This window comes from Schistocerca americana, chromosome 1 (genome assembly GCF_021461395.2).
Source record: "Schistocerca americana isolate TAMUIC-IGC-003095 chromosome 1, iqSchAmer2.1, whole genome shotgun sequence".
Classification (NCBI taxonomy): domain Eukaryota; kingdom Metazoa; phylum Arthropoda; class Insecta; order Orthoptera; family Acrididae; genus Schistocerca; species Schistocerca americana.
The window spans coordinates 1,038,931,987-1,038,944,892 of NC_060119.1; the positions used below are offsets into that span (position 1 = coordinate 1,038,931,987).

At 40.0% G+C, this 12,906-nt stretch overlaps 1 protein-coding gene across 1 annotated transcript in view; it reads left to right on the top strand.

Annotated features, from left to right (window-relative positions):
• The window catches only part of LOC124549300 (GPN-loop GTPase 1), a 52,774-nt gene that overhangs the window by 19,821 nt on the left and 20,047 nt on the right, over positions 1 to 12,906 (top strand). The window contains exons 2-3 of the mRNA XM_047125235.1: positions 759 to 1,123; positions 1,211 to 1,440. Coding sequence (XP_046981191.1) covers positions 759 to 1,123; positions 1,211 to 1,440 — 595 coding nt within the window. The remainder of the gene's footprint in view (positions 1 to 758; positions 1,124 to 1,210; positions 1,441 to 12,906) is intronic.

A 12,906-nucleotide genomic window follows, 5' to 3' on the forward strand; every position in this document is an offset into this window, starting at 1 on the left:
GCTGTTATTGGTACAAGAGTAGGGGATAATACAAGGTTTTGAAGATGCGAAGAGAGGTCTGTGATGTGTAGAAAACTGAAACAGAGGTACATTACCTTCATGAGCTTCATCAAAATTTGCTTCAGATGTGAAGCCAGTCATGTTACTTCTGCATCTGTGGCTTAATTGTTTATAATAATCTGTTTTCATTGCTAAACTTGTAGATGGGACTGAACCACAATATTTTATTATAAAATAGTAGTAGACTAGTGTCATTAAAAGTGTTTGGAATTTAAAATAAAAAGTTTTTAAGAAATTGTATTTTTTGTGCCTGTCGGTGTAGTTACCAATTTTTTTATTAACGCTTTAGAAGCTAAATATATCTAATGCAGGCTGATTGTTTACACTGAAATTATGAACAGGAACATTTGTTTGACACAAAACATAAGGCAAGTTAGTTACATATGAGAAAACTGTGTGGCATTTTGTAGAAGACAGCACAGGTCCTAATAAGTTTTGAGAAGACTTGCAGTTTGATTCTGGAATCATATGACAGTGCCACCTGCAGTAAAAAGCTAAACTTGGTGACAATTAACTGTAGCTGCAGTTGTGATTATGTATCCCAAAATTATCAGCTGTATGTATTCTGCATATTATTTTACTTATGGAATTATCATCTACTGGAGTTAATACTTACTTGTAAAATTAACTGAATATGCTTAAAATGAAAATATATGTTTCATTCTACATATTTTACCATGGTTTCTTTGTTCTTACAGATATAAGAGATACAGTGAACTACAAGGAGGTCATGAAGCAATACGGCCTTGGCCCCAATGGTGGCATAGTAACATCACTGAACCTGTTTGCTACAAAATTTAGCCAAGTTGTGTCGCTGCTTGAAAAAGCAGGATCACAGTATGATTTGACAATACTTGACACTCCTGGGCAGATTGAAGTATTTACATGGTCAGCATCAGGAAACATAGTCACTGAAGCTTTGGCTTCATCGTTTCCTACTGTTGTTGTTTATGTGATGGACACTGTTCGAAGTGTTAATCCTGTCACTTTTATGTCGAATATGCTGTATGCATGTTCCATACTGTACAAAACAAAACTACCTTTCATTGTTGCAATGAACAAGGTAAGATTTATTTTTCTAATTGCAAAGTTATTCATTGTCTTGTTAGTTAGTAACATATTTTATGTAACTACATCTGATGCTTTCAAGGTTGACATTGTGGAGCACAGTTATGCTGTGGAATGGATGAAAGACTTTGAGGTTTTCCAGGAAGCTCTGGAATCTGAAACGACATATATATCAAATTTAACAAGGTCGATGTCTTTAGCTTTAGATGAATTCTATAGCACACTGAAGAGTGTTGGAGTGTCAGCTGTTAGTGGTGCTGGTATGGATGAATTTTTTCATTTGGTAGAAAAGGCAGCTGAAGAATTTGAACAGTGAGTCAAAAGTTCTCTTTTTATTTATCACACTTAATCCATAATATGTAATTAATAGGATAATGGGGAATTTTTGGAAGTAAGAAAAATGAAATGAGTTTAAAAAAAAGTACTCAACATTCAGAGGAGGTGCTGAGCTGTTGAAAGGCACATAAACAAGAATTTGGACATTGTAACACAGCCCAAACTTTTTTTTGTTTTTGAGCGTAATAGAAAGGGATGTATGCAGACTATGTCTCATAAGATGAGTTATGATTTTCTTGTTCTTGTGTATGTATACAGTGCAGTACAATATGTACTAGTCAAAGTGTCCTATGTGCAATGGATGGTTGTCTTTACTTATTCATTGTTAAGATGTGGGTTAATTTTGTTATGGATTATTTCATGGCACCCTAAGTCATCAGTTGAAATACTTATGTACAAGCGTTGAAATGTCACCTCAGAAGCAGCATTGTACGAAAGTGAGTCATGGACTGAAGAGAAATCAGAATAAAAAGAATACCATCACTCTCATTTGTTGCTTAATTTTTCAAATAAAATCTGTATTCTGCTGGAAAATATGTACATTAAAAAATTCTCATCACTCTAAAGAATATGACCATTTTGTTTTCACTATCAGTGATTTGTTCATGTTCAGTATTACCATATTTCAGCTGTGTGATGTATCAACAGTGAAAGATTTCAATGTGGTCCACCTGTGTTTATACTTTGCAAACCACTTGTGGACTGTGGCATGGCATAGTAGAGGCTAGTCGTGTCTGGTTATTCCTTTCAAAAAACAGTGTGTTGTTCTGTTTCACAATTCCTTTGATTTCAGTTATGTAATTGTTTATCATATGTATGCTAGAGGAAGTGGTACATTCTTAGGACCAAATTTAAGATCACAATGTTTTGAGTTGAGTTGTTACCATAAGATGTAAAATGCTTTTACTCCATTCTCTCTTATCTGGGCTAGATAAGAGTAACAAAATATATAAGATTGAGAGAAAGTAACTTGACACATTTTTACTTCATTGTATATTTACCAGGTGTTTCATGGACAGTAGAGCTGTCTTGCTACTACTGTTTGTTCTGGTTTGATTAAATGCATCTTCTGGGTGTTGGAGTGTCTCCACCATTTTTGTTCATCCACATTATGCTGATATGCAGACTTAATCACTGTGCACAGAGTTGCTGTCTGTACATGCCTGTACCACCTTGCACATTTTCACAATAACTAACATAACGCTGACCTGCTGTCTGATGGGACTGCTTATACAGTTAATCAAAGTTGCTCCTGTTATCTGACAGCATCCACATTTTCACCACCTGGAGGGATTGTGCAACAATTTTTGGTTTAGCAGACACTGTCGTATACAGTGACAGGTTTTACCAATATTCAATATAATTAGGCTTTAAGTTGGAGTAGAATTTTCAAATCACATAGAACTCCAATGACTTTGGATCTTTGCATTCCAACTATATTGACTCTGGCTTGTGCACCATTTATGTTCTTGTTATTTTGTATGCAGATCTCAGGTTACAGAATTTTGTTTACTGTTTCTAGCGTGCTGTTGCTTAATTTAATGGAATCAGGTGTTTGCATGGTTTCCAAGTATTTGGTTTTGAGGGTGTTTGTATATTGGCCATATGGTCGGAGTCAATCATAACAATTGTCAGTTTGTTACTGTAGGTTTTCTCTGCTTTTGGCTGCAAGTACAACATTATTTGTGGCATCTTACTTCTTATTTCATGATAAAATACCTGTGACTTACTTCTTTTTCACTGTGTACACTACCCTATTTTTTGTAATAGTAATTAATTTTAAGCTCCATCTGAGGTAGGTTCATGTTAATACGGGTTCTGAGTTTCTGTTGTAGCACTAATTTCACATCAAGGAGAAGTGTGCTTCAAATCCTCGTTCTGTCACACACATTTAGATTTTGTAGGGTTTTCTTCAGCAAGTAATTGAGGACGTTGGGTCAGACTACTGCTCATAGATACAGGGGTTAGCACAGGATAGGAATCCATGGCAGGCCACATCAAAACATTCAGAGGACCAATGCAAAATAAATAAAAAATAGAAAAGATTGATATACTACATCACCCTTGTCCTATCTGAGCTCAGCTTCTATCAGTAATAATCTTATCGCTGATGTGATCTTAAACTTCAATTCTTCCCAAATGGCCCAGCCATTCATCTGCAACATTCTCAGATATATTGTGTTTTGTCACCGGAAGAAGTAATTCATGGTTCCAAAAGCTAAGAGTTTTGTGAGTATTATGTTGTGATGTGAATTGTGTCATTTGCTTCAAGGACTTGCAGATCAGTTACAGAGGCATCTTTTCATCATAAACTCCAAGTCAACAATTACATTTTTTAATAAAATGTAAAACCATTGAAATATAAACTATTGAGGACCAAGTCATTTAGGTTGACCTGGCACAGCTGCAATATTTCTGCTGGTGCCTAAAACAAACTACCACTTAGTACTCAGTGGGGTGTTCCAATTTTATTTGGTTCCTCTAGTAGCAGAAGCGGCATTCTATGGTTCAGTTGCACTGGGACATTAATGTGTAACAGGGCTGCAGACTTGCACCTGTACACAAATGTAATATTAATTATATATATTTATATAATTTTTTTTCTTTTTTTTGGGGGGGGGGGGGTGATAAACATGGTCAGGGTCTATTTTTGTGTCCAGTTGTGTTTATTTCTACACAGAGAAACCTGCAGTATCAAGACAATAGATACTTTATTAGTTGTGTTTGTCCTTTGAAGCAGTTGGTTGTAAAATATTGAGACCTTTGTAAAGTCTATTGCTAAAGAGTGACCTCTAGTCTCAGCTTGATAGCCCATATTCCCATGGAGAGTGGCATGTAATTCCGAGCAGTCACTAATTAAATGGTTGTAACAGCAGCACCAAAATCCTCTTACCCATTGTATTTTTTTCTCCATCATTTCTTTTCAGACAATACAGATCTGCTATTCTGCTATAAATATACCATCGTTCATATACAGAATGAGTTGCATAAGACATAACATTCCTTTTATTTCATAAACTGTTCAAGCTACTGAAATGAGCTTTTCAGCAAATGGTGGTATGCAGAGCAGCATGTAGTTTTGTTGTATGGGTAACACTCTCATGCATTTTAATTATAAATTTCTGGTGTTTAAGCATATAGAAATTACAGATCACTTTCTTTGACACCTCATCCTCAGCACTGTAATGCAGTATAGTGATAATTATTCAGGATAATTTGGGAGAGAAGATGCATGAATAATTGAGATATTTTCAAATGTGTATTCTTTCTTCAAAAGTTTATCCAACTTCTGGTCATAGGTACTGCAGGACTGTTTACTTCTTACAACAGTTGTAATGTTGGTCTGCTTCGAAGACAAGTTGGCATTTTCCCCCCCTGCATTTCAAATTTTTCTTGCAGAATAATGTCATTGTACTACTGAAACCCGCTCTGGTCCATATAATCTAGAAGATTATCAATACATTGTAATGCAGTACAATGACGACAATGCCATGCCTTTATCCCCATTTCCACATTCACTGTTCTCCTCTTTGTTTTGTTGTGAAGGAGCGGTCACAATTTCGGTGACATATAATAGAAGCTGGGTTCACATGTGTCAATCTTCAGCAACTCATTCAGGGTTTCTTCATTGATATCATTTGATCCCATTTCCAGTTTCATTATTTGTTCAGTTTTTATTTCTTCATCAGGGAAATGTTGAAAAAAATCACTTGCTTCCATATCTGGAAGAATTTTCCTACATGTTCAAATTGGTGTATGTGATCTGACTTCCTGACAGGCATCTACAATTATCTTCTTCTTCCAGAACGCCACCAAATCATCCTCATCATGTAGCATTCTCAGTAGACCACCTTGGTAGAACTGTTTTACTGATGCAGTTATGCTTTGGTCCATTGGCTGTATAATGGCAGTGACGTTTCGAGGTAAAAACAGAATTCTGATGAGACCATCATCAGATACAACAAGCCTCATGTTGGGATGTGAAGGGGCATTATCATACAAGAGAACAGCCTTTTATGACAATCCTTTCTCTTCTAGAAATTGCCAAACTTGTGGTACAAAATGTGTGTGGAGCCAGTTTTTGAAAAATTCACAATGCATCGGTGCTTCTTTTTGATTGTAATAATGCACAGTCCTTTTTGTTTGTAATAATGCACAGGGAGATCCTTAGCTCTGGTATCCTGGAACGCTCAGGATTTTCTTGATATTCCAATCACTGGTAGTTTCACTTTGTGGTTCCCAGAAGTGTTAGTGATGCACAAGATTGTAACGCATTCTTTGGACAGCTTATACCCGGAAGCATGAACTTTACTCTCAAAAGCAAGGATTCTAGATGGTAAGACATTTCCAGTACAGATAGCTTTCGTCTGCATTATAAATTTGGTCTGGTGTGAAATTCTCTTCTTCCACAAATTTGTGGAACTCTTCCCAGAAGGAATCAGCTGCTGCAACATTTCACTAAGTTGCTCTCCTTGCACAGTAAGTTTGTTTACCCCGTGACATTGTTTGATTCTGGTTAGCCATCCATACGATGCGTTAAATTCTCTCTCTAGCTGTAGAGCTCCATGAATAAAATTAGCTTTTCCAACACACATTGCACACTGAAACAGTGATACCTTCTTCTCATTTTTGGATAAACCATTGCAAAAGAGGTAGCCTCTAATTCATCAAATGTAGATATTGTCAAGCATTTTCATGCAGATGGTCCAGAAATAGAATCACAGTTATAGACAAAATCCTGTATTTTCTGCTGCATTCCAGTACCACAATCAGCACTTTGTTTTGTAGTAGTTTCCCCCTTTTCAGATCTCAGTTAAATCTGATTTTTGTTTTAATGTCAATGTGTTTCTTTGGTTTCTCAGTCATATCTCTTACGAATTTCTTTTAACTTGGTTTGTTGGGACTTACAAGCTGATTAACATCAGAAAAACAAGCTTGTTTTCGATTTATGTGGAACTGGCCAGCCAATAACAATGGAAACTGTACTCTGTTGTCAGTGGCAGTCATTTAAACAGTGAAAATGGCACTCATTTCTACACAGCGGGTTGTTATTACTATTTGCTAGAGTATTGCATTTTTTGTGTGCACAAATAATCCACACACAAATAATTAGAAGCACACAGTATTTGTTAATATTTCTTATAAAATATTTTTCACAATTACAAATATTTTCTTTCTATTAAAAAATTTGTTCTTGGTATTGGATACATTCTGGCAAAAAAGAAAGGTTGTAAGAACACTCCCAACAGTTTACTATGAAAAATAAGAATGAATCTGTATGTATTATCAAAAACAAACATCAACAGTAAACAAGGGTTTTTTATTTAAAATAGTCTCATGGAGCTACATATGGTGCTAGAAAACACAAAAGTGTTTCCCTTCATTCAGCCAATGCGGAACAGAGGTGTCATAATACTAAGATGGGCACCTGTGGTTTGTTATTTCTTTGGAGTAATTTCTAGAAACATCTAGTAATAAAATTCATTTTAGTGTGGTACCTCTTGGTGTGTTTTATTCATTAATTTTTCAAATTCAACTTTGTGAAACATGTTCACAAATATTACGACCAACATTGCATTGGATACACTGTTCCATTCATTTCTGGTGCTGATTTTGAGCAACTTGTTTAATTTACGCTTGCTTTGACAATATTTTTACAAAACTTTGCACATCTGAAACACACACTTTTCTACAAGCATTGCAAATTCTGAATGGGGAATCCATGATAATTAGCTAAAGTGCACTCATGAGGCAAGCCAATTGGGAGATAGTATGCAGTAGCCAGTAAAAATGGCTGAATATAAATGATTTCTTTTGACAGATGACACAAATTGATTACATTTGTTTTTTACCTGTATAATTCCACAATAACATTTATTCATCTCAGTTATTATGAATTTTTTAAGTTGGTTACTGATTTTCATATTTGTATGATTGGAAAAAACTAGATGTGCTGACAGACTGACCTGTAGCAAAGCCAGTGGCCTAAGTTAGAATGGAACGTGGCAGTTTGATTGTGAACTGGCAATGCCAACAAATCCCAACACAAAAATACACACAAAAATCTCTGCATCATTTCTAGGATTTCAGACATGGAAAAAGCACTTGATGTCATGGAGTCAAATACCTGAACATAACAGCAATTAAATAGTGAATTCATTGTTCAGTGGCACAGTCAGCAGACTGTTAAGCAACTGTATAGTGACACTATTTGGATCAAATCCCACTTTCAGCATCATTATTTTTTTTTAATCAATAAGAGAAACAAAATTGATGGAACAAACGGTTTATGGTTCTTAATATGATTTTTTGACCCTCAAAAGGAAACAGCATGTGTATTCTTTACCACTTACTATTCCATCCAAAGGCTGTCCACTTCAGTGGCCATATGTATTGTGTGAGGGAGGGGGTCTATGATGTGTGTCTTTTTGTATAATTTTCCCATTGGCAGCTAGGACAACATTTGAAGGTCATGGAATTACTTGGAACATGGCCCGACCAGTTTTGTCGCATGGTCCCTTTTCTCTCTGCCCATACAGTTTTGCTGGAACTGGACTCTGGTGCAGAAGGAAGCCATTCGAAAACAAAAATGTCATGGTGTTCTTCCAAGTTACTCTTGCACCATAACTGACATGTGTATTAGTAACTGAACCTTCTGGAAACCGATTAATCCATAAGTATATAGCTGTCATACTGATGGGATAACATTATCCATAATATGATTATAGTGGGCAACATGAAGTCAGCCATCTATCCTGTTGGTGTCCCAAGTCTGTAGAAACACATCCCTTTTCAGACTGCCACCTCCATGTAGCCACTGCAGTATGGCTTGTGAATATATTTGGGGTCAAACCAGGCACCATGTAGTCTGTATACTAGAGATCAAACACAGAGCAAGTACGAGTCTACGAGGCAATGGAGCACAGTCGTTAGCAGACTGGACTTGCATTCAGGGGGGCATGTTTAGCTATTCTAATTTAGGTTTTCCATTATTTCCCTAAATCACTTAAGGCAAATGCCAGGATGGTTCCTCTGAAAAGGACATGGCCACTTTCCTTCTCTGTCCTTCCTTCATCTGAGCTTGTGCTCCATTTCTAATTACTTTGTTGTCGACAGGACATTAAATGTTAATTTCCTCCTCCAAGTACGAGTCTAATGTTGAGGGTTGCATACCTTAGAAATCGAGGTTCCACTGTTACCTCAATACTGTATTAATGTTCTGTGTTCCATGATATCACTTCCTACTCATCGACTAGTTCTCTCTTAGTAAAGCTAAGTCATGACATGTACAAAAGTTGAATGTGCGATCTTGCTCTTGTGATGTTGCACTGATAGGTTGAAATGACAGATTGTCAGGATCAGATGACTTCTAACAAAGGTGTGTTTTGTGAGGATGTGGAGGGTCCAAGACGAAAATTAAGTGATGCAGTGTATAAAAGTGCAAATGTGCACAGTTACAGGAAGAGTGATATTTGGGAAATGTTTGATGTTGTAGGTCACCCTTCAGATGAAAAACATACAAAGTTCATCCAGTGCAAATAAAGTGGTTGTATTCTTGTTTATTCTACATCTACCATGAAAAATGAATGTGCTCCATTAAAGGAAATAGGGTACAGAGTGGTGTCATTGTTGTGTCCCTGTAGCCTAAAAGTGCACTGTTTTTGTATTCTTTTAGCCATGGCAACTTGCATCTATGGGCTGCTAGCGAGTTGTGTAGCTTATCATTCACTTCTGAAATTTTTTTGAAGACTACTGTAAATGTTTTTAATAGTTAATCACCATGTAAAGAATAAACTTAGTCCTTATGTCATATTTTCTTTGTATTGTCATCACAGGCTCAAAACTGTGTGTATGTCAGTGTATTTGTAGATGTACTCTGAACAGAGAGTGAATGAGTAGGCCTGTGGAAGGGTAGGCGAATGATCAGCTTTGGTTTATTGGGAGAATTGTAGGAAAGAGTGGTTCACCTGTAAAGGAGATCACATATAGGATGCTGGTGTGACCTTGTTATAACTTCAAGTTGAACAAATATATTTCAAGGAAGACGCAATACATGAAAGTCACAGATCAAGTAAACAGAGTAAGACATGTGTACACTTTAACACTCAAATCATAACCGAGTCCGAGTCTAGCGGCCGCTGGCTGGCTGGCTGGCCGCTTAGGTGGCACCGCTGCTGCATGGTCGGCAGGCAGTGCCACATGTAGAGGACGCGTGTAAATGCGCGGCGGCACTTTGAAAGATTGGCGAGTCACAATACTTCCCCCCCCCCCCCCCTTTTGAAGTTTTTGCACAGGTCTTGATGGAGGTGGCCTGTAGATTGCTAACGTCCATAGGTGTTGTTTGACTGGCCGTAAAGTCTCGAGGAGTAGGCTTCCCGTACGGACGGAAGTGTCCCTGATAATAACTGGTCGAGATGACAGGAGACATGGGGGTCGAATCTGCTGGGGCCCCGTGCACCAATCTGCCCCTTGTGGCAAGTCCGGTTGTTATAACAGGAGACATGGGCGATGTGTCTGCGTCCATAGGAGAAGGAGGCGAGTAGAGTTGCTCTGACAGATGATGGTCATCTGGTTCCTGCATGGGCACGTCTCCTGGTGGCGGCAGTTCTTGTGCTGGCACTGATATGATGGTGAGAGGACTGCATTGTGAGTAATGAGAGATTCCAGTATCCCGAGTGTCAGGTAGAGCTGAAGGTGGTGTAGTGGCATCCGGAACAGGCGTTGCCGGCACACGAGGCCGAAGCTGGTCCGAATGACGCACTGCAACACCCGTGTCCATCTGGATTTTATACCGGCTTTGCCCACGGTGTCGTAAGATGTACCCAGGACTCCATTTTGGCCGCCTGCCATATCCCTGTACCCATACAAGGTCATCAGCAGTGAACCGGCTAGGCGAAGGGACCCGCAGCCGTGAGGTGGAAGGCCGCAGAAGATGAAGTAGCATGCGGGGCTGTCGGCCATGTAAGAGCTCAGCCAGGCTGTGGTCAGCCAGAAATTGGAGAAGCGTGTCATCAGCAGCAGAAGATGTCGGGAGTTTCCTCATCTGAGCCTTAAATGTGCGGACCAGTCGTTCAGCCTTACCGTTTGATTGTGGATGGAACGGAGGGGCCGTGACATGCATGACGCCGTGATGGGCACAAAAATCCACAAAATCGGAAGAGGCAAATTGCGGACCATTATCAGTAACAAGAAGGAAGGCCTTCCAAAGAGAAAATGAGAGCTAGAGCATTGGTGGTTGCCGCGGTGGTAGGCGACGTGCAACGGACAATGAAAGGAAAGTTAGAGTAGGCGTCAATAACAAGAAGCCAATAAGTACCTAAAAAAGTCCCGCAAAGTCAGCATGAATATGCTCCCAGGGCTTCTCAGGCGAAGGCCACGGTGACAAAGGTGACTTAGGGGCGGCGGCTTGTGGCGCACAAGGGCCACAGGCAGCGACCATATGTGCAATTTCAGAGTCGATGCCAGGCCAGTACACATGACGACGCGCCAGAGATTTTGTGCGAAAGAAACCCCAGTGCCCTTGGTGAAGGAAGCGCAAGACCGAAGCACACGAAGCCCGCAGGTATCACAACACGTGGCAAAGCATTTTCGGTGGAAAGGAGGATAACACCATCCCTAGCCGTGAGGCGGTAACGCAAAGCGTAGTAGTTCCGCAACGGATCAGAAGTCTTAGCGGACGGATGATCTGGCCAACTCTTCTGAATACAGCGTAAAACCCGGGAGAGGGTAGGGTCAGAACCCGTAGCCGCCACCAGCCAGTTCCCAGTGATGGGGAACCTGCCCACAACTTGCTGCTCGGCAACATCCAGGTGGAAACACAAAAGTTCGTCCCTATCAAATGCCAGATCAGGACCCATGGAAGGCGAGACAGTGCATCAGCATTTGCATGTTGAGCCGTCGGCCGGAAATGAATCTCATAATTGAAACGAGACAAGTAAAAAGCTCAACACTGGAGGCGGTGTGCAGCCTTGTCGGGAAGTGATGTTGATGGATGAAACAAGGAAACAAGTGGTTTGTGATCCGTAACAAGATGAAATTTGGATCCATAGGGAAAAACACCAAACTTATGAAGAGCATAAATAATGACCAAAGCTTCTTTTTCAATTTGAGAATACTTTGTTGGGCATCCGTGAGCGTTTTGGAGGCATAAGCAATGGGTTGTTCAGAACCGTCAGAAAAACAGTGAGCAAGGACTGCACCGACCCCGTATTGAGAGGCGTCCGTGGCAAGAACGAGATGTCCAGGTCGATAAGTAGCCAGGCACGGGGCCTGTTTCAGCATAGTCTTCAATTTCTGGAAAGCCGCATCGCATGACGAGGACCAGTGAAAAGGCATGTTCTTATGCAACAGGTGATGCAACGGTTGAGCCACCGAAGCAGCAGACGGTAAAAACTTGTGATAGTATGCTATTTTCCCCAAGAAGGCCTGCAGTTCCTTAACAGATGTAGGACCAGGAAGGGTATCGATCGCAGCGACAGTTTGCTGAAGTGGACGAATGCCAACCAGAGAGAGTTGAAGCCCCAAGTACGTGATAGATGCCTGAAAAAATTTTGATTTCTGAAGATTAGACTTAAGACCGGCAGTCTGTAAGACATGAAAAAGTGTGTGGAGATTTTGAAGATGTTCGTCAGTGGTGGAGCCAGTGACAACAATGTCGTCCTGGTAATTTATACACCCAGGGACAGTGAGCAATAATTGTTCCAAGAATCGCTGAAAGAGAGCAGGGGCGCTGGCAACCCCGAATGGCAATCGTTGGTATTATAGAGGCCGAAAGGCATGTTAAGGACCAGAAACTGCCGGGAAGCAGCATTGAGAGGAAGTTGATGATAAGCTTCTGACAGGTCACGTTTAGAAAAATACTGGCCTCCAGCAAGCTTAGTGAACAATTCTTCAGGTCGAGGCATAGAGTAAGTGTCGATAAGGCAGTGAGCATTTACAGTGGCTTTGAAATCGCCACAGAGACGAATATCACCATTTGGCTTAGCAACGACAACAACAGGAGAGGACCACTCACTGGAAGTGACAGGAAGCAAGACCCCTGAAGCAGTGAGACGATCCAGCTCCCGTTTGACCTGATCATGAAGGGCCACAGGAATGGGCCGAGCCCGAAAAAACTTAGGCCGAGCAGTGGGTTTGAGCGTAATATGAGCTTCAAAGTCATTTGCACTCCCTAACCCAGGAGAAAAAAGGGACGAAAATGTCATCGACAAGGAATCCAATTGAGCATAAGGAATAGCATCAGAGAAGATATTGACAGAGTCATCTATGGAGAACCCAAAAACGCGAAAGGCATCGAAACCAAAAAGATTCTCCGCGTTACTATGGTCGACCACAAATATGGGAACAGTGCGAACGACAGATTTGTAAGATACCTCAGCATCAAATTGTCCCAAGAGAGAAATCTTCTGTTTGTTGTAAGTCCGTAATTGCATAGTGACAGGT